We start from the raw sequence: 22,087 nt of genomic DNA, 5'->3' as shown, positions 1-22,087 counted from the left end.
CAGTGTTTGCTATGTGGAAATGCATGCTGCTACATGCACACAGGGCAGAAGAGCAGTCTTCCTGCAGGTGAAGGGGTTCCCTCCCTCTCCACGCCCCCTCCTTTCACATCACAGAGCACTTCTGCTCTGCAGACTGCTTAATTTCAGTGAAGGTGGCCTGGGCCTTTTCTTTGATGGTATCCAAGTCCATGTTCTGAAGATTCTGTAGCTGCCCAAGAATAGAATCCTTATCTTCTTCCTCTTCTTGATCTTCGTCTACCATTTTCCGGAGATCTTCTGGCAAATCTACGTCATCTCCAGCCAACTGGATTTGAGTCTCATCCATTTCACTCTAAGTCAAAATTAAACAGAGAGAGAGAGAGAGAGAGAGAGAGAGAGAGAGAGAGAAAGAAAAAGAAAATACTGGAACCGTGATCAACTTATGTAAAATAGAAAAGCAGCAGGAAAACCCACAGTCTACCAAAGTGAAAGCAGTGAAAGTCAGGTTAGGCTGCTTAAAGCAGAGTCTGGTCTTGGTGGGAAAGACCAGAGCTCTGGGTTAGGCTACACGTTGGGCTGACAAGCACCTTCTAGCCTGGAGAGCTATCTAGCTGTGCTTCCCAGTCAAGCATCATTAACACTGGGTAGGAGCCTGCTAGAAATTGGAATTTTCTGGCTGTACTCTGGATATACTGGAGGAGAAACTCCAGCGATGGGGCCCAGCGATCTGGATATTAAGAAATCCTGTCTGTTATGTACATGCACCTGGAAGCTGGAAAAATCGCTCCCATTCCAACTTCCAACAGGAAAGTACTGGAAAGTACTAGAAGTTTTGCTGAGCCTGGGAGGGGGGTGGTAGTGGTGTCCCATGTCTTGATCCATGAATTGGCAGTGACAGAGTTGGTCATTACACTCATCAGATATTAGCAGCAACTTCTGCCAAAAACCCTTGCTTTTTCTCTCCCTTATGCTGGTCAAGGGCCCCTGGGGACACACAATCATGTCAATCATGCCAGCCTCACCCCCTTTTTGCCTGGAAGCACGTGGCGCTCAATGAACACATCTACATTATAGGCAGCTTGGGTGGCATGGCTCCTAGGGGATAGCCCTGTTGCCAGATCACCTGATAGCTTTGTTCTATGATTCTAGGCCTGGTCAAGAGTCCTGGCCAGCCCAGGGGTTCCAGTGCATGCTCCTTGACCCTTGGGACCTCCTTGCATGAACCGAGTGCTCTTTGTAATGGAAATCCAAAGAAAGGTTCATGGTTACTCCCATTCCCAGATGCTAGTTCTCAGATGGTTTTCATAGATCTGATTATAATGGGGTAAACTGAGCTTTAGTAAGGATTTGGAAGGTTAAAGAGTACCAGAAAAGGAACTGATAGGAAAGGCCAGTGACCAGTCTTGTTATTTGTAACCAATGCTTATGAAATCACCTAAAGATAACACGCGCCATCTTCATCTTAAATCCCACCACAATGCTCTGATAGAAAGATTTCAGCACCTGCTGGGGTCCTGCATGGAGCTAAAGCTAACTCCTAAGGGAGATATGGGATTTCCCTGGCCTAGATATGGGGAAGAAACAACTAGAAACACTCATCATCTCTTGGTGGCATGTCTGGGTAATGCATACACTATTCCTGGCCCACAGGAATCCAGGTTCCCTCCAGGTCTTTCCCAGTTCTGACACGTAGTGGCTTAGTACTTCTCTTGCTGATATTTGTATATGAGCCTGAATCCTTTCCCTGACATTATCTTTATGTGGCTCCCAATCTGCTTCCAGAACTGGCTGGGGGGGGCCTGGGGAGGTGGGGCGCTTGGAGTGGGGAGCTGTGCTCCAAAGATGAATGTGGCCTCGTCTAGACCTGGGTCTAGCCCCTCTGAGTGCTTAATGGATTAATTAGTTCCTCATCAAACCGAGTGGGGATTAATTAGCTAGTTAATCTGCAGGGGCTCTCGGCCAATCCTGTATTTCAATTTATTTGTTATTTCCCTACCCTAATGGCCGCTTTGCTCACTGATCATCCTCTGGGCATTTCTATGGGACAAGTGGAAACAGCAGACTTCATGGGTTCTAACTCGGTTTGTGCAAACACAGGCCATCTGCTCTGTCTGATGTACCCCCAGATTCAAGATAAAATAACGTGGAAAGACATTATTCCTGGGGACCATGGCACCTTCCCTCTGACACGTACATCTCAGTGCATGTCACTCAAGTTTGGTCCCAAACAGTGGCTGTGGACCTAGAGGTTCAGGCAGCCAGAGGTCAGAGCACCCGCCAGCCAGTGCCTCCGAGGACCCGGCCTTCTCTGCTCCTGCATCTCCTGATCACAGGCCGACCTCAGAGGAGCCCACACTTCTGCCCACTGCACAGGGGTCGCTTCCTTCCTTCCCTGGCCCAGGGGAGGTTGGACATTGGGATCCACTTTGCTTCACACTCAAAGAAAAAATTTGGATCCCCACAAGTTCCACCCAAAAGAAGATCTCAACATGGCCAGCAGCATCAGCATTGCCTGAGGCATTTCTAGAAAAATGCACCATCTCTGGCCCAACCTAGACCTGCTCATTCAGAAACTGGTGGCCTGAGCTTGATCTGGCCCTCCTGTTGGTGCTGGTGTTGCTCACGTCTGACTTAAATATTGCTACTCAATATTTATTGATTGATTGATTGATTGTCTTCCTTCAGGTGCATGGACCTGTTCAGAAGGCCTGGGAAAGACCCCTGGGAAACACAGGTGGGACACTGGAACTCTGAGTAGCTAGGGGAACAAGGGAATAGACTGCAGGTAGACATGTCTTGTGGCTCTGCAGATGCCTCACCTTACATGAGGGATGACCAAGGAAAGGCAGAGAGACTTTGCAATGTGTGAGGCCTGGAGAAGATGGCCTCAGCTGTGCAGATCTCAAGGCAGCATTGGATGTGGTCAAAGACTGTGTTCAGAGTCCCACACTCACCATCACACTAGAAGGCAATGGTACTAGCCCTCCCTGCGGAAGTGTTTTCTCTGGGCTGTTGTTGTGCCTTGCAGAAATTTGACTAAGCATGGGACAAGTAGACCAGGCCAGTGAGTGGCTAGGGGAAAGCAACAAAGTTATAGCATAGAACTTGGGCCTCTGGCTTCCTTAGATCTGGGGTTGAATCAATTGAACTGGCCCTAGAACCAGGTCTGGCCACTCTCCCTAGACTATGATCCTACAAGGTGGCCTACAACAAGAGAAAAAGTTGGGACTTGGAAGTCAGAAGACCTAAGTTCAAATCCCAGATCTGTCGTTCGTGTTCTGCGTGATTGTTCAGCTGGCTGGAGAAGGTATGGCGTGAAATGGCCTCACAAGCTTCCCACCCTGGGCAAAGGGTAACTGTGGTTATTAATGTCTCAGTGGAAAGAGGGCAGCTCTGGACCTGGATCCCTGCTGAAAGAAGGCCTGGACGGTGACTCACACACTAGGAGCCCACGGGCCTTAAGAGTGTGCGTCAGGACAGACAGAGCAAGCGTGATGGGATGGATGGTCTCTGGGTATTCTCATTTCTGCCTTTCCTAGCGAACCACCTGCTGACAAGCCTTTGTCTATGATTTGCCCAATGAATGTCTTGTCCAGATTTCTGCTGACCAGTTGCAAACCTGAAGTGGAGAGAACAGGGATCGCTGGACACAGTTCATCATTTGAGGAAAAGCAATGTCCAGTAGAGCCCCCAGGACAAGAGCAGTTAGAGCCAATAGAAACCAGCATCACAGTGGGGCTGGAAGCAGCTCAGGGCGAGGGCTGAGGGCTGAGCTAGGTTAGCAAGTGAGTGAATGAGCAAGTATGTCATGAGGGGACTGACAGGCAACACTTTGTGCTTATGAATCTCCTCTAGATGTCATTGCATTTCTATAACTCTTACCAACTTAGAACAGTGTTTGATGCATTTAACAGCGAATTATTGTATGCCAACTGAAAGAATCCATCTTAAACTCTTCTTTCTTCACCAGGCTCATTAGTATAGTTATTGCCAGAGTTGACTATTTTAATGTGTAGGTACCAATACTGGGGCTTGAACTCAGGACATGGGCACTGTCTTATAGTTTTTGTACTCAAGGCTGGTACTCTACCACTTGAGCCACAGCTCCACTTCTGACTTTTTCCCGGTTAATTGGAGGCAAGAGTCTCATGAACGTTCCCTCTTGGGCTGACTTGGAACTGTGAACCTCAAGTCCCAGCTTCCTGAATAGCTAAGATTACAGGTGTGTGCCACTGATGAGTGGCCATCCGCTATCTTGATGGTGTCCTTCCCTCTTACTGACCTCTGACTTCCTACGTAAGAGTGAGGAACCACTCTAGATTTCAGACCTGCCATGTCCTGGGTCTTGATGGCTAAACTTCTCTGATCAAGCAAGATGAGGTGAGAAATTATCTTGGGTGATTCTACCTTCAAAAGTGTGCACTACTTGTGCAGGCCAGTCAACAGACCTTTGAGTAAGTACCAGTTCAAACAGTGAGGTTGTATTTGATGCTATGTTGGGTTGTTCACTCACTTTGGGAATGCAGTTTCTCAGACAGCTGTTTGGAGGTTTCTAGCTTTGTGAGCCTTGCTTCCAGCAGCCCCTTGTCCTCTAAAGCCATTTCTCTCTGTGCTAATTCTGAGCCAGGTGCTTCCCAGGATGCTGGGTGCTGGTACTCATGCCTGTACTTGGAAGGCTGAGAGCTGAGGATAACGGTTCAGTCTGTGAGACTATTACCAATTAACCATCAGAAAGCCAGATGTGGAGCTGTGGCTCCAGTAGTAGAGTGCTAGGCTTGAGTGAGCAAGCTCGGGGACACTGTTCCAACCCTACTACCAGCCCAATAAAAATTCCCTAGGTGATTCCAGCGTGTAGTGTGGCCCTGTCTAGGGCTTTCTAGCTGCTTCTGCTTATTCCACTGTGGTTCTTACTCTGAGCTACTTAAAGAGCCATAGCAGCACCAACTAGCACAGATGGTGTGGATTTGTCTTTTGGATCTCTCTGTCTCTGTCTCTCTGTCTCTCTCTCTCTGTCCGTCTGTCTGTCTCTCTCTCTGGTCCTGAGGCTTGAACTCGAGGCCTGTGTACTGTCCCTCAGTTTTACTTAATTCAAGGCTGGCATTCCGCTACCTGAGCCACACTTCCACTTCCAGCCTTTTGCTGATTAGTTGGAGATAAGAGTCTCACAGCCTTTCCTGCCTGGGCTGGCTCTGAACTAGGATCTTCAGATCTTCATCTTCTGCGTAGCTAGGATTACAGGCGTCACCCCCAGAGCCTGGCTGGAGCTCAGTTTTTAACGATGATTGAACGCCTGTACCTCTTGGGCTCTACATGAGTCAAGAATTTCTAGATACTAGCACAGACCACCTTATAGTTCTTTTCTTCTAGGGGCTCAAGAAGCATCTAAAGGCCATGATCCAAACTTCTCTCATGACAGATGAGGAAATCAAGATCTCAAGAGAAGAAGATACTCACACTTACACACACATACACACACACACAAATTGTCACTCCTCTTGTTAGAAATGTTATTTTCATAACCCTGGTCTGTGGGGCCAGGCTGGCTTGGGGTGGAATCTGGCTGTCCATGTGCAGGCTGTGTGATGTTGAGAAGCTACGGTCCCTCTCTGAGCCAGTGTTCTCACTCACAAAGATGTATCCCCCTTATAGCGGGTATTTGAGAAGGCTGTGTGGATGAGGGAAGTCACTGAAACCTGCCTCCCTATGATTTCACCTCCCTTTCTTCCCACCCATCCCTGGGTTCTTCTAGACGCTGAATTCAGTGCTGGGTCAGGGGCTGGGTGGGAGAGGCAAAAGGAGCAGGAACTGGGGCAGGCTGTGAGGGGGGGAAGGAGGGGCGGTGCAGGGAATCCCGCTGCTCATCACCAGAGCAGCTGCCGGCCACAGGAAGTGTCTCAGATCTGGCCGGGCAGCCCGGGGACGCCTACTCTGAAGGAAGCTGGCTAAGAAGATTCAAGAATCATCCATTTATGCTTCCAGAAGTAAAGTCTAAACTCAATGCGAATGGAGCCTTGAGTAGAACACATTGAAAGAGAGCTTTCTGGGACATTTCTTCTATGTTTCAACATGATGGTAATGAACTGGGCCCTTCCTGTAGCAGACAAACACCAGGTGTAACTAAATCGTCCGTCTCGGCGGGGGGCATGACGTGATTCTCCAGTGACTAACCCAGACTGACAATTCTGTTAATAGGATTAGAATTCATTGTGGAACTCTTTTCTCTTTATTAATTTGGCTTGACTCACATATACATTTTGAATTGGCTGGAGACAGGGTTCCTTTTGCTTTTAGAAAGAATCTTACAGCCTTAAGACACGTGATTTCCTATATTTGAGGAACTAGGGCATTTTAATGAGAATAACATAAAACTTTTTTTGTGTTATGCAAAAATGTAATGTCCTCTTTGGCCTTGTTCTTTGTGAGAAAATCTACTTGAAGTCCCTTCACTGTTCTTGTTATATTGCTCTTTGAGTGTGTTACCTTTCTCAACTATTTTCCCTAACAATATCTATTTATTCAGCAATCAGTGTGTGTGTGTGTGTGTGTGTGTGTCCGTCCAAGATGGTTACCAGAAGGGTAAGTTTTCCACCTTTCTGCCCAGAATCATATAGTGCGTATCAACAGTCGGGGTATTGCTATAAGAGACATGTACTAAGTACTAAGAAGACATGAAGGAGAGTGGCCCTGTCTAGGCTTAGGTGGGAAAAGGGAGGTCATGGAAAATTCTGGAAGAAGCAAGCACTAAAACAAAATCTTATAGAAAGGAAAGGAGTCATCAGGAGCAGGGTGCAGGGACAGCAGAGGAAGGTCCTGTCTAGGCAGGGAGCAGCAGGAGACCAGGCTGGAAGAACAGAAGTGATGCCCAGGCCAGTTTGGCCTTTATCCTACAAAGTCACGATCAGCCTTTTAGAAACAAAAGAGGGGGGTTGGGATGGCTCACGTCTGTAATCCCAGCTACACAGAAGACTGAGATCTAAGGATTGTGGTTAGGAACCAGCCTGGGCAGCGAAGTCCATGAGACTCTTATCCCCAGTTCACCACCAAAAAACCAGAGAGCTGTGGTTCAAGTGGTAGAAAGCCAGCCTTGAGAGAGAGAGAAAAAATAAAGCTAAGGGACAGAGCCTAGGACCCAGTACTGGTGTTAAAAAATACACAGACAGACAGATAGACAGACAGAAAAAAAAACCAGTCTCAGATCCGCATTTGAAGGCTTTCCTTCGCAAGTGGCAATGCTATGTAACTGTGGCCGTGCTAATAGAGATGTACAATAGCATACATGCACTGGTCGTGGGAGGAGCCATTGCCCCAGGAGCATTTGGAGAGACTTGCTTTTCACCAGACCTGAAGCTGTGGTGCAGGGGGCGGGGGCGCACGGGGGAACGGGACTTTCCGATGCCAGCTGGAGTGGCTGGCCAGGAGAGCCATCCGTGCAGACAGAGCCCATAGGAAGACAACAAGCAGGCATGTTATGTACACAGCTTGCTCTGCCTGTGAGATGTCCAGCTGAGGGGAAGATGGGGCCCTCGAAGAAGGAGATCCAGATGTGAGTGGGCATGGATTCGTATGGAGAAGCTAAAAGCAACAGCCAGATACAGCTACCCAGCAAGAACATGAAGACCTGAGTGAGAAAAAGAGCTGACGGAGGGCATGCTGGGACATTCTAAAACTTCAGTGGCAGACTGGAGAAGGGTCACTTATCAGGAAGACAAAGAAGAAAGACTCGGAGGGATGTGAAGAACAGGAGTGTAGCTGGGCACCGGTGGCTCACGCCTGTAATCCTAGCTACTCAGGAGGCTGAGATCTGAGGATCCGAGGGCAAAGCCACCTGAGCAGGAAAGTCCATGACACCCTTATCTCCAAGAAACCATCAGAAAACCAGAAATGGCACTGTGGCTTAAGTGGTAGAGTGCTTGCCTTGAGCTGAAGAGCTGAGGGACAGCACCCAGGCCCCAAGTTCAAGCCCATGACTGACCAAAAAAAAAAAAAAAACAAAACAGAACGTAATTGGGGGTGGGGAGGTGGGGAGGAGAACAGGGTAAAGAAGCCTTCTGCAGAGTGGGAACAGGGCATTTAAAGGAAGGTGGCTAGCAAGGATCACTCAGAAAGCACCACCGGAAGAGACATGATCTTTAGAAGGAGGAGACCAGCAGAAAAGAAGAAACTGAAGATGTAGGCTAGGGAATAACCGATGGACAAGATCCAGTGTAATATGAGCATGGTGGATTATTTTAGTCATGGTCCTAAAATATGGTCCTATAAATAAAACTTGGTCCTAAATAGGATCCTATAGATTATGAGTCCTATAATGACTCATAACTAAAAACTAGAGGTTGGGTGTGTGATGAACAGGGTAACAACTGATACAGATGTGGACATACAGACATATAACTTAGATCCCTGCAATGGGATTGCTGAACTTTGTTGGTTACTCATCTGATTACTGCAATGAGCAATAGTCATTAAAAGACATAGATACAAATATTAGTACAGCCATTAGCAATTAGCCATCACCTTGGAACTGCAGACATTTAACTGTTCGTCTAGAGAGCCAGGACCCATATTGTTCCTTATGAAAGAGCTCCAATTTGTTTGCACCAGCCAGTCATAGAGTGAAACTTTCTTTCCTAGCAAACACCAGCCAGCCAATGTCTTCAGAAAACACAGTTCTAATTCCAAAATGTGACATAGTTATCCTTATTAGACCTGACAGCTCCTGGGAGGATATTTTCTCAAATCTGCTCCCTGTTGGGACTTGTGAAGGGGAAGGGTATGAACTGACCCTCATAGTTATGTAACTGCTGTGGTGGGACCCTGGGGAATTGTGGATGAGGTACCAGGGTCATCCTTTGTTCACAGGGGGATGTGATGGGTTCGTCCCGTTCCTATAGACGTTAACACTACTGTTAGGGCTACTTAGCCAACGTGGATTTTATAAGCTAACACAGGCCAACACATCCTTCAAACCTTGAGAACTTATCTGGCACCCACTGAAGTTTGGTGACCTTTACCTTCAGCCCAGTGCCATTTGTTTCGTGAGACTGTCAGTTCTATGTCACCTCCATAGAGGACAGAGTTCAGGAGTTTGAGGAGAAAGGGCATGGCAGGAAAAAGTAGTGGATTCATCAAGAAGAAGGAGGCTCCAGTCCCTTCTGTCACTATAAGCTTACACTATGGCTTTGAGTTTGCATCTAGGCCTGTAATTTGAGGAAAGTTCTAGAAAAGAAAACTGCCACTCAGACTCCAGCACCAGAGCCATCTTGACTTGCAAAGTAGTTGTAGGAAGAGAATTGAAGGGCTGAGGAGGGAAGCTGTGGGTGTCATGGTCTAGAGTGACCATAGATGGGATTCATTAACGATTCAAGACTCATTCATTCTTTAATTCATTAATGAAGGAGTTTCCAACCTGATAGCTGCTTTCGTTCTAGACTTCAGCCAGTCCGACCTGGGCAGCTAGACCTGCCTCTCATCTTTTTTCTCTCTCCTGGGAACCTGGAGATTTTGCCATGTAACCCTCAGCCATGTGGATGGGAGATTTTTGGCCATCCAGGATCTCTAGCTCCTTCTTGGGACATCTATAAACACTAACCCAAATTCTCACTGTTTTTTTTTTTTTTTTTTTTAGGGCATCCTGAAAGTTCTCCTGGGAAGGGCTTCAGAGCACGATCCAAGGGAGAGGAGAGATTGAGCCCCAGTACAGCCACTGGAGGGCTGGCTAGAGACAGGGTTAGAATGAAAGTCCAGCCTTTGGAGCCTGGGAGACGGCTGCGCTCACAGTCTTACATTGCCCTAGTCATAAATTCTCAAGGCTGGAGATTCCATATCTATCAATTTGCCTGTCCTTTCAGAATTGTACATCATCCTGGGGAGACACTAGCGTCCTGCTGTTTCTAGAACTTTCTCCCAGTATATCATTGGAAGATCTAAAATGCCTAGCCTCCTCCGGAAGAACAAAGAATAGATATTAAAAAGTAAAAGAAAAAAGCTTGCAGGTTCTGCACTAGCCCTACGGGCATGTCTTCCTAGTGCTGGCCACAAGGGGGCGCTGGGCCATGTGCTCCCCTTGCAGGTGGCTGCTAATGAGGGCTGGAATCACTCAACTGTCCTGGTGTTTATCTTGATGTGTCCCCCAGAGCATCTTTTAACCTTCTTGGGTTCATCAGTGGATGGGAATGTGGGAAGTTATCGGGAGAACGTGACACCATGAGAGACCGAGGGGGCACCTAAGGGTGGGGCTGGCCTGCCAGTGCATGGTACTGCATGCAGGTTGGAGACAGCTGCATCTGGTGATAACTGGGCTCGTGACATGTGATCCACTTGGTTGTTTTTTATTCTGTAGTTTCTATTTAGCACTATTTTTACAGGTAGCTATGGTGGATTTAAATTGCCATGTGCTTTACAAAAAACTACACAACCTTATAACTGATTTCAGGGTCTTTTTTAAAACATTTTTTTTTTTTTTGTCTTGAAAGATGGTGTATAGAATCAAGTTTTTGCAAAATACCCCACATATGGAAATTTACCAGGGCAGCCTTGTGGAAATAAGCTTGGCAACAAACTAGGACGTTAGTGAGAATGTGGAGACTACTTTCAAGGAAATTCTCATGTGGGACTGTATGGATTTGGAATGCAGGCAGCCACTCACAAACCACTAGACAGCACAAGGCCGAAGAGGCCTTCCCTGGCCACGGGGGTGGGGGCATCTCCCTGAAATACGGAGGCAATACAGGTTGCCCCCAAAATCATAGCACTGTTTTAAGTAGAGTTCAAAACTGCCCTAAAGCGGAACAACTTGAATAAGATTTAAGGGTTCTGTATTCAAATCCTTTTGTGCATTGCTCTTCTTCATGGTCAGGGGCCTGACTTCCATTCCTTCTTTTGTGGATGGCTAGCTGTGAGATTTTACAAATGGAAATGATTTTACCCTCTGGACTGTAATCTCAGGTCTGGAAGGAGGTCCTAACTTCAGATTAGCTAAACTTCGAGGTTTATTTTCTCAAGGTTTATGAAAACAACCAGGTGAGGTCTCAAACGCAGTGTGCATTTGAAATGGGAAGAGAAGAGGGGCACATGAGCATAGCTAAGCCCACAATGTACGCTACTGGGTAAGCATGTAACTCAACAGGCTGCCTTTACCACCTCCATAGCCTGCTCGTGGAGAAATACAGTCGCGTCTGTTCTCCAGGACCAATCTCACCATGATAACTCATTCCTCCTCTTTCCATAGTTGGAATGGCTCTTGTCCCACAGGCTAGCTTGGCACAGAGAACTGAGATGATTTCTTCTCTGAAGAGCATTGAAACTTGGCACCTAAGTCCAATGTGTTCGCCCCTAAGAGTCTAGAAATGAGCAAGACTATTGACTTACCACTAGTGAAGGAAAGGGTCGAAGGCTCAGGTTGCTTTAGTTGGGAGTCTGGAATTGATGAATCAATAACACTACAGGAATGTGTCAAGCCTAGGCCTTTCTGAACCCCTGCATGTTTCTATCAAGAAATGAGAACTCTGTGTACACAGAGCACATTGCCGGAGTAATCACAGCTATCATCTGTTGAGATCCTGCCAGTTGCCAGGCAATGCTCATGGTCCTTTATATTTTCTTGGATGAAACTATACTGGATGAAGTATTATCATTGTCATTTTACAAAGGAAGAAACTGAGGCCATCTGATGGCCTCCCCAAAACTATCTGAAGACCTAAGTGAATGTGAAGCACTGGACCTGGTGTCTAGAATCCACTCAACCCAAGTCAATTGAGACCATTTCCCCTTGTGTCTTGAAAATGTGTTTTCTCTATTTATTTACATAATCAAATCAGCTGTTGTTAATGACTTCATCTTTTGCATGGAAATGGAATTTGATAGAGTTAAATAACTGGAATGAGGTTTATGAACTCTTAATTCAATGCTCTTTTCATGATAGCAAAGCAAGCTATATAGATCTCTCTCTCTATATTCATGAACATGGCCTTCGGATAATCCGACACTATTATTGCCAGTGAGGAGGTGATGGGGTGCTTCTGCGTGCAGGGCCTTACCTTGGGGAGCCTGTACTTTTCCCTGAGGTGGACTCTGAGACACGCCCTCTCTGCTTTCTTTTGTGTAAATGCAGCATCCCTTTCCATCCTACAAGGTAAAAAAATAAAAAATAAATAAAAGATCTTAAAGACACAGATAGTCCAGGACAATCTAACTGCTGCTCAGAGAATCTGGAACCTGGGATAGTCCCTAGTTTCCCTCTGTCAACAGACACCTGGGAATTCCCCAAATGTCTGCCTCTCTTTTACTCTACCTTCATCACTGGTACAGATCCAAGAATCCCAAACACACCTTGGGACTGGGGAAGTCTTTGAGATGTAAACTAGGACAGGGATGGAGTTTTCATTCCTGGTAACTGCCCACTTGGTCCAGGACCTTAAATCACCTATGAGGGAGCTCCAAGGTCTGACTCCAGCCATGCTGTGTCAGAATCCCTAGGGAGGGGGAGAGGGAGGACGGAAGGAGAAGGGGAGGAGGAGAGCTACATTTTCCCCAAATAATATAGTCATTTATGATACAAATATAATCATGCATGTTATAGTAATATAAGTAATATATTAAATATAATAATAACATTATATATCATGTAATATCATATATAATGAGGTACTGTACTAAAGTGGTATTACATATATTATAGTAAAATAATGTAAAGCTATTTCCCTTCATTGTCATCCTCTCCAGGTTCCAATTTAGGCAGAGTGGTCCTTCTGGTTAGGAGGAGGTAGAGCCAAACAAGGTAGGTTAGATTTCCATCTTGGCGGAGCAGAGTCCTGTGCTGTGGGTAACCTAACTGGACCTAATGATCATCCTGACTTGAACGGACATCCTTGCTGATAATAATCCAGACTGAAGCAGACGCTTGTGGGGTATCAACTCTTTATTATTAGAAAACTCTTAACATGAATTCCACTGTAACTTTTTAAAAATTAAGTGTAGATTATACTTATATAATGATTCATCTCAGAGTAATGGCGAATTATTGATGTTTACATTTCATAATACCCAAAGAAAATGCTATGATTATTTTCATGTTTACCTTTACTGTATTTTATATTGCCAGGAGAATGCCTTCATTTTTAGAAGTGTAGGGCTAAAACAGTTAAGGTTTAAACTATCATATCTGTAGTGTACTTTAAAAAAAGATCGTTTTATTTCATCTACAAGCCAAAATGGAAAACTATTAACTGTTGACTCTCCATGATTGGCATATGAGTATTCATCATACCATTCTTTTTTTCTGTATGGTTAGCATTTCCATAATAACTAGCTCACAATGTTTTCATAGTTTTGACAAAGCTACCTCTTATGACACAATTGTCACGTTGCATATTCTACATATTTTCATAAGAGACTGAGGAGGTTGCATTGTATGTTATTAACACCCCTGTACCCCACCTTTCCCCCTCCACCCCTGGTTTTCTAGGAATAAAGTCTGACTCTTGACTATCTGAAAATTGTCAGGAGGATACATTTCAGAAAGTTTGTAAGGCAGTTAGCCTCCTCCTATTGGGTTTGAACACTTAAAGTGAGGCCAGTTACAACGTGTAGAGCAGGAAGCATGAAGCTGCATTAAGAATGGCAGATAGATTCCTGGTGCATTGCTCACATCCACTTGGGTAGGGGGAGGCAAGGTGGCGGGTTCATTTTAGCAGAACAAACCTGCCTGGGATGCAGGGGAAACTGTCCAAGGAAAAGCATTCTGAAAGGTACAAAACAAAAAGCAACCAGCTGGGGGGCTGAGGGTCATGTGGCTAGAATTCGAGTCCTTGGCCTGCAGGGCGCAGAGCTGAGCCTACTCACTTCTCCTCAATCATCTGCTTCTGGTACTCCTCATACTCCTCTCTGGTCATCCCCTGCGCGGCCGCGGGGTCCGAAGGGCTTCCCTCTTCTTTCTTTTCTTCAGTCCCGCCTCCAAACCCGAGATTCTTTACCTGGTTACTTATCATATTTTTCACAAAGAAAGCCATGGCTGCTGCCCTGGAAAATGAAACCTGGAGCACAGACGAAATCTGAAAGAAAAAGAAGAAAAACAGAAACGAAAACCAACCAACCGGACCAAGATAAAACTCCAGCCAGCCTCCAGGACAGCTACACATTTAGGAGCAAAGGCTTTGCAGGGCCGCCTCTCTTCAAGGGCATGGTGCGAGGCCAGAGTGGTTTGTGTGCTGTAAGCTGGATTAAAGGGTGAACTCTTAGTATAGTGGCAGATGTTCCGATTACCAAAGCCCGCGATCAGATGCCACCGAAGACCTTCTGATTAATGCACTCAGCTAATTTCCCAGGGAAGATACCCCTCATCGTCTCAGGGCCCACCTCCCCCATTCCCCACACATTTTTCAATTTTATTGTCTTTGCAATGCTGAGGATCGAACATGCTGGGGTGAGTTGCTCCACTGCTAAGCTGTGCTCCTAAACCCTAATTTTTAAATGATCAACCCAGGAGGGTCTCATCAGTACAATTAATTAATCAGAGCCTACGGATGATACAGCGGTTGTGGAATTCCCAAATTCCAGTCTTTGGGTTCAACATCCTGTTGAAAACCCGAGTTCAATGAGACTCAAACTCAGAATGCTTCATTAAGCAAAAATAATCCTTTTGATCCATATTTTATCTCATTGGACTGTAAGTCCTAGGCAAAGATTAATTTTTTTTCCCGGTTGCTTGGATTTTGTCCTGCTTTGATGGGATATGCACAAGTCAGGCAATTGTGTCTAAAGGGTGAGCCGTGCTGGAAGATGAGGTTAGCAGCTCTGGCTCCTCATATACAGTACGTGGGAAGGATATGCTTGGTATTTTCAAGACAAGTTCTCCCTGTGCGCTGGGGTAGCTTTATCCCCTTACACACAGGTCACTTCCTGGGTCCTCTGAATTAGTCTGGATACAACTGTGACAGTTTTCTAAAGTAGCAGATTCACAGCTAGCTGTGGTTTTCTTCAGGTCAAGGTAAGAACTGGGGATGGCTAAGACTTTAATCTACGCTCGCATGTTTCTAATTAAGGCAAGGGGGAGGGAGGCAGGGAGGAACAGCTCTGGGCTATTTGGAACCTTTGCTCCCTGTTTTCTTAGAAGGCGCAGAAGCTATCTCAAAAAAAAAAATTGACCACCCCTTAGCATCATTACATAATCTGGATTTAAAAAAAAATAAAAATGTTTGTTTTATATATTTGAAAGGTCTGCTTTCTTTCTTTTTTTTGGGGGGGGGGGTCCAGTCGTGGGGCCTGAACTCTGGGCCTGGGCACTGTCCCTCAGCTCTTCAGCTCAAGGCTAGCACTCTACCACTTGAGCCACAGCGCCACTTCTGGCTTTTTTCTTTTTGCTTATGTGGTGCTGAGGAATCGAACCCAGGGCATGCAAGGCAAGCGCTCTACCACTGAGCCACCTTCCCAGCCCTGAAAGGTCTGCTTTCTGTTTTATATACTGCTCCAATGGCCTCCATAGGAAAGACAAATGAAGATAATTTGGGGTGAAATATCAACTTTACTGGGTGAACTCTGATTCAGAGCATACATTGATGTCTGCTTTCACTTCTCAGCACATTATATCTAAGTTTGTTCCATTTATCATGAATGATATTTCATCTCCATCTGGTGCTGCTATCGCTGGCGTCACCCACCTTTACAGACTGAACTGAGTCTTAGCACTTACTGTTTCTTAAAAGATGAAACAGCCGGGTGGCTCACGCCTGTCATCCTAACTACTCAGGAGGCTGAGATCAGAGGGTCCAGCCCAGGCAGGAAAGTCCGTGAGACTTTATCTCCAATGAACCACCAGAAAACCGGAAGTGGCGCTGTGGCTCAAGTGGTAGCCTTGCTCGCCTTGAGCTGAAGAGCTGAGGGACAGCGCCAGGCCCAGAGATCAAGCCCCACGACCGACAAAAAATAAACAAATAAATAAAAACGTATTTTATTTTAATGACCTCAACCATTATTATTTCATCATAGTATCTATTCTCTGAAAACAGTTTGTAAGGCAGTTTCTCCCCCTCTGGTTGTTTCCCGTGCCAGGTGTGAGGCGTGTAGGGGCATCAGTGTGCGAGCTGAACATCCCCGGCTACTGCCGTGCTGTATAAAATCAAATGTTACTGGCTTCCCCAACACGTCAGTTCATGGAGAGCAGAATCCTTTCTTAAAACCTGTTTAACTCCCATTTATTACAACGGCCCCTTTACACGATGTCCTGACTGTCCCTTGTGGGGCCCCCTGGCCTGGGTGCTCTTCTTGCACCTCTCCATTTGACGCATCCTGACTTAACTCAGTACTCTGTTCAAATATACTTCCTTACAGGGAATTTCCTGACCACGCTTAGACGAATGGACAGAGACTCTCCTGACCTGCTGTGGGCACTCTGCTGGATATTGTTTCCATGAATGCAGTTGTTCACTTTTCTATGACGGTGTCAGCTCTGAGAGAGGCTGGTCCAGTTTGGTCCACTTCTGTGCAGCTTCATCACTTACAATCATACTCAGGCCATGGTAAGTGGCTGATAAAAATCTGGAGGAAAAAAAATGAGTGAATAATGGCTTATTTTAAACCCATCATGAGTAGAGGTTAATGAAGTTACTGCTTTAGGCAGGGACATCATCTTAGCCCTCGGTGAATCAAAGCCACAATGGGCGCTGTCTTCTTTGCTGTCTCCCAGGAGTAAGACTACCAGCTATAGCTTCAAAAAGCGACATCCCACCCTGCGTTAGTGGATCACCATTATAAATACTGATTGGTTGTGACCTACTCAGCTTGAAAACTTTTGATGGCATCTGACCTAAAGAATTTGCTAGAGAAATAATAATCTCATTAGTGGGTTTTAGAAAGCTATCACATTCAAACAGCATAAATCAATTTAGGCCCTTCACTTGGGGTTTTCTTTTTATATTAAACTTAATTGTTTCGGCCTGTATTTAAGGCTTGTTTGTGGTGTCATTTTATTTTTGAAATCTATATCAAGAAACTGGCTTTCAGGTTGTCCTGGTTTAGTAATTCCATCCTCAGTCTGTCTGTCTGTCTGTCTGTCTGTCTGTCTGTCTGTCTGTCTGTCTGTCTGTCTGTCTATCTATCTATCTATCTATCTATATCTATCTATCTATCTATCTGGAGAGAGAGAGAGAGAGAGAGAGAGAGAGAGAGAGAGAGAGAGGTAAACCTGAAGGTCACAGAACTAGAAGAAAAAAATAAAATGAGGGAAAAGTCCTGGGAACTAGAAGGATCATTATAGAAACAACAAACAAATCAAATATATACTCTTAATTAGACTAAGTACCAACACAAGAAATATGGTTCTTGTTTTAGACACAGACACTTCATACATAGCTAATGATCTGTCTCAAAACATGCCAAATAACATGTTTTTTCCCCCTCTCTCTTTTTCCCTCCCTTCCTTTCTCTCCTTCCCTCCCTTCCTCCCTCCCTCCCTCCATCCCTCTCCTGCTCTCTTTCCCTTCCTTCTTCCCTCTTTTAGCTCTAGAGTTAGAAATCAGAGCCTGGTCCAGGCTGGATAGATGCTGTATCAGGGGAGCTACATCCTCAGCCCATGTTCTTTTTGTTTCTTTAGGGCTATTATTTATGTAGACACAAGGTTATCCAACTGCTTATGCAAACAGATTTCTCAATCACAACAGTAACATTTTCACTGAATTATAGTACTACATTTTCATTCAGTTATAGGACTTTAGAGCTCCTTCCACATCAGTTATCGGACTGATTCTAAACCATTTGGGACACTGGGTGCCCAGTACATCTTAATCTGTTCTCTCCTAAAATAACACATTTTTTAGGAAATGTACCTTAGGTTGGCCCTCCCAATCTTCTAGGACTATTCATCAATGTTATACTTGGTCTATATAAATCCCTACAGTATTTCTCTGGCCAGGACTTTCAACTTTTTGATCATAGCTGTCACATGTTGGTGAGGTGATAACTATATTCTTTCCTCTATCTCAGTCACACAAGTTCCATGCTAGGAGAAAAGTGGTGATCGGGGGTGAAATTGTGTTTGTTCTCAGCAGGATATGCTGGGCTCCATGATCTGGTTGTCATTGCTATCATTTCTGTGTAGAAGGGGACAATGGGAACTAAGACCAATCCCTGAATTTATTGCTTGCAGCTGGCCAGTTTCATCTGAACTAGGTACAAGCTTGGAGTTCAGGTACATTTGGTGCTATTGTTGAGTGGTGATTCATCTACTTGCATAAAATTTGAGGCGGTGCTTAGGAGGACTCATCCAAAGCAGACAATAAGCTTGCCTCAGTTGCAAAGCCTTAGTTCTTAGAGGTATGGGGTATGAACTTTTTATTAAGATGTTGCACAGAGGGGTTACAGTGACATGAGTAAGGCAATGCGTACATTATCTGTCGATCATTGTTACCCCTTCCCTTCCTTGTTACTGTTCCACTATCCCTTCCCTCCCCCACCTCTCCCCTCGCTGCCCGAAGTTGTAAAGTTTGTTTCCAATATACTGTCCTGTGGGTATGGGGTATTTTGAATGTTGTGCTTTTCACTCAGGCTCACCCTGGTCAAGGCCAATGAACTCATTAGCAACAGACCTGTAATTCAAGGTTAACAGCTGTTCTGAGAACTCTGGCACACTTTAGGACTTCCCTAACAATAGGAAGTAACATGCTAATAGATGAAAGTCATTCTTCATTTCACTGGACATGGGATGCCCAGATACCTACTGCCCAGCTATTTTGGATGTCTGTGGGCATTTACAAAACAAACTAACTACTGGATTGGTGGACTGAGTAAAGCAGATGACCCTTCTCATGGGGGTGGGGGGCAGGGGGCAACATCTAATCTAAGGGTTTTACTTGCATAAAGAAGTCAGAAGGAAATTGAATTTTCTCTGCCTGATCTGATCTGGGATGCTGGTATTCTTCACCCCCACCCCCCCCTCACTGTCCCCCAGGGCCTGGGAGCTGTCCCTCAGCTCTTCAGCTCAAGGCTAGCATTCTTACTTGAGCCACAGCACCACTTCTGGTTTTCTGGTGGTTTATTGGAGATTAGAGTCTCATGGACTTTCCTGCCCTTTGAACCATGATCCTCAGATCTCAGCCTCCTGAGTAGCTAGGATTACAGATGTGAGCCACCGGTGCCCAGTGATGCTGATAATTCTTTTTTTTTTTGGTCGGTCGTGGGGCTTGAACTCTGGGCCTGGGCGCTGTCCCTCAGCTCTTCAGCTCAAGGCGAGCGCTCTACCACTTGAGCTACAGCGCCACTTCCGGTTTTCTGGTGGTTTATTGGAGATAGGAGTCTCACGGTCTCTCCTGCCCGGGCTGGCTTTGAACCACGATCCTCAGATCTCAGCCTCCTGAGTAGCTAGGATTACAGGCGTGAGCCACCAGCGCCCGGCATGCTGATAATTCTTTAGCTCACAGAACTCCGATTCTCAAGACTTCAGATGTGAAATATGCACCATCTGTGCTCTGGATCTCAGGCTTTGAACTAGACCAGTGCCTCTCGCGGGTGACCAGGACCCAGACAGATGTGGGACTTCTCAGCTCCTATAGTTGAGACAGTACCTTATATGTCTTAGCCTTTTCTTAAGGCCACCTTTGCCCACCACAAGCATGGCAAGTGGTTTTTGTCCTGGATCTCTTCCCTCCAAGCCATTTTCTATGAAGACTAGAAAGGCGAATGTTCTGTCTGCTTAAAACTCTCCTGCTCCACCTCTGCTCTCTGGGAAGTCCAAGTGTGAGATCCCTAGTCCCTTCCAGTACAATTGCTTACCACTTCTCATACAAAATACCATTCCTCTCTGGGAGTAGGTTCTCTTGCAGGGACCCAATTGGGAGGATGGGTGGGTAAATTTATGCTATTCACATTAGGACTTGATTCAGATAAAAATTTCTTAAAAAAAAAATTTTTTTTTTGGGTCCAGTTGTGGGGCCTGAACTCTGGGCCTGGGCGCTGTCCCTCAGCTCTTCAGCTCAAGGCTAGTGCTCTACCACTTAAGCCACAGCGCCACTTCTGGCTTTTTTCTTTTTGCTTATGTGGTGCTGAGGAATGGAACCCAGGGCCTGATGCATGCAAGGCAAGCGCTCTACCACTGAGCCGCCTGCCCAGCCCCTCAGATAAAAATTTCTATGGCGATGCTCCATCCCCTCACCCACCCAAACATGCCTATTTCTGCAGTGATTTTTAGACGTCTTGGTGATGACACCACAATTCTGAAGTCCTTCCACTGTTCTTGTTGCTCCCTCCCTGCCAGGGGTACGGCAGCCACTTTATCACGTCCCAGCACCTGAATCTCCACGCGAATCACTTTCCAACTATTCAGCTACATCCAATTTGGCATCCAAATCAAATTCATCCTCCTGTATTTGTTTGGGTGGCTCTTTGGAGCTGTAAGCATCCTACTTCCCACTCTTGGCATGATTTGTGATCTTTTATAAACCCTTCAGTGTTGTCATTTTAGATGTACCTATCAGTTGTTTTTGACACTTATATATTCCTAGATTCTTGGAGGTGCCATTTTCTATTTAGGTGTCTATTTTTTTTTTTCCCTTTTTCTTATTTGGTATGTGATTTTTGGAGCCCATTTCCATTAAGAATGGCTGTTTTGGGGTTATCTGATGTACTTTGGTTGTGGAGTTAAGTGTGATTTTTGTCTTGCCTCCTGGATTCCACCAGACCAGAACTAATTTAGAGTTTCTGGCTTGGAAAATTCCACATCCTGCAGGCTGTCTACATGCTGTAAAGGCATAAAGCATACATCTGGGCTTCAATTTATGCTAGGGAAATCTGTTAGCTTTCTAAAGAGACGTTCCATGCCTTCTCAAGTTGCCAGGGCAGGGTAAGAGCTTCTGTTCACGGTGCGTTTCCACCAAAGCTGCAGCCCACTCAGCTTTGTCCAAGGGTCTCAGGCAATCTGGGTCTGAGGTAGCGTCTCTTATTACCCCACATACACATGGCTGTAATGCCTACGGCCTATATTCAGTTCAGTTTTTGCTACTACTCTCGGCAGGCTCCCTGAACAGGCTACACAATTTCTGAATTTTAAAAATCCCACCTATGTCTTTAAATCTTATTGGTGTTTGTGTTTACAGGAGGGGGTCCAAAAACCTGGTCTGATATGATTTGAAGCCTCCTTATAAAGACGCTTGGAACAGAGCTCTGAAGTGCCATAAGCAAGAGGGGCGACTGGAGGCCCCTGTAGTTAAGTGGCAGAGCCAAAATTCAAGCCCACCTCTGACTCCACAGCCTGCAAGTGGCTTACACGGTACTTGCTAAGAAAGTTTAAAGACTTTCTAAAATTGCCTCTGTCAACACAGGATTTCATTATTAAAAGTGAAAAAATCAAAGGCACCGTTGTAACTAGTGTCCACCCGGGGCCCTGTCTGCTTTCTCTGCTGCGTCCACAGCTCACCCCACAGGAGGCAGGCAGGCAGGCAGGCAGGCCACCCAGGCCCCAGGGCAGGCCGTGGAGCATGGGCAAAGGAAACATTGCAAATCAGGACCTATTTGGAAAACAAAGAGCTACTTACTACCCAATATTAAGGAGAAAAAAAGCAAACTTACTAAAATATTTCTTTATTTGAACAAGGTCAATGTCATTTCTTAAATTCCAGCTAGCATCAAATAACAATCAGGAAAAAAAAAAAGTAGACAAAATGTTATCCAATTGAAACTTGACAGTGGATAGAAAACTTTTTTAAAATTTTAATATCTTAGAGAAATATATTAAACAGGCAACATACAGATCTAAAAAGTTGCAAGTGCTGATTTTACATTAGATCTTATAAATAAAAAATCCTCAATAGAATTGTTCACTATCTCCCTTCAATAAGCACATGGACAGGGAAAGATAATCACATCTTAGTATCACAACTGCTATTTGTGTTCTTTACAAAGATTGTATCTCTGCAGAGCAGCAGGGCAGACAATCCCTTATTCAAGTAATTTCTATTTACCCCATGTTATAAGAAAGCACAGTTGTCTGAGACAGAATATCACCACAATCACATCAGGAAAGCAACAAGCGTTAGCAGGTGGGCTTCGCAATGGATTTCTTATAACATCAATATGATTTGAAGATAACTTTTTAAGTTTCAAAGTCATCACCAAAGTACCAATAGGTACA

General features: G+C 45.3%; 1 protein-coding gene across 1 annotated transcript; it reads right to left on the bottom strand.

Annotated features, from left to right (window-relative positions):
• Window positions 1-94: 94 nt before the first annotated feature.
• Cplx4 (complexin 4) lies at window positions 95-14,038 on the bottom strand. The gene is made up of 3 exons (XM_042668555.1): window positions 13,816-14,038; window positions 12,012-12,099; window positions 95-331 (listed from the first exon to the last, which is right to left on the bottom strand). The coding sequence occupies exons 1-3, from the start codon at window positions 13,980-13,982 to the stop codon at window positions 104-106; spliced, it is 483 nt and encodes a 160-aa protein (XP_042524489.1). The 5' UTR covers window positions 13,983-14,038; the 3' UTR covers window positions 95-103.
• Window positions 14,039-22,087: the final 8,049 nt, after the last annotated feature.

Source organism: Dipodomys spectabilis, unplaced genomic scaffold (assembly GCF_019054845.1).
Source record: "Dipodomys spectabilis isolate Male_0828 unplaced genomic scaffold, ASM1905484v1 ptg000455l, whole genome shotgun sequence".
Lineage (NCBI taxonomy): Eukaryota > Metazoa > Chordata > Mammalia > Rodentia > Heteromyidae > Dipodomys > Dipodomys spectabilis.
The sequence above is the reverse complement of the archived record's forward strand: the minus strand, read 5'-3'. Positions and strand labels throughout refer to the sequence as shown.

Coding starts and splice junctions, on each gene's coding strand:
- Cplx4 (XM_042668555.1), bottom strand. CDS start 13,982: ATGGCTTTCTTTGTGAAAAATATGATAAGTAACCAGGTAAAGAATCTC. Junction 12,100..13,815: donor AAGCAGATGATTGAGGAGAA/GTGAGTAGGCTC, acceptor TTTACCTTGTAG/GATGGAAAGGGATGCTGCAT. Junction 332..12,011: donor AAAAGTACAGGCTCCCCAAG/GTAAGGCCCTGC, acceptor ATTTTGACTTAG/AGTGAAATGGATGAGACTCA.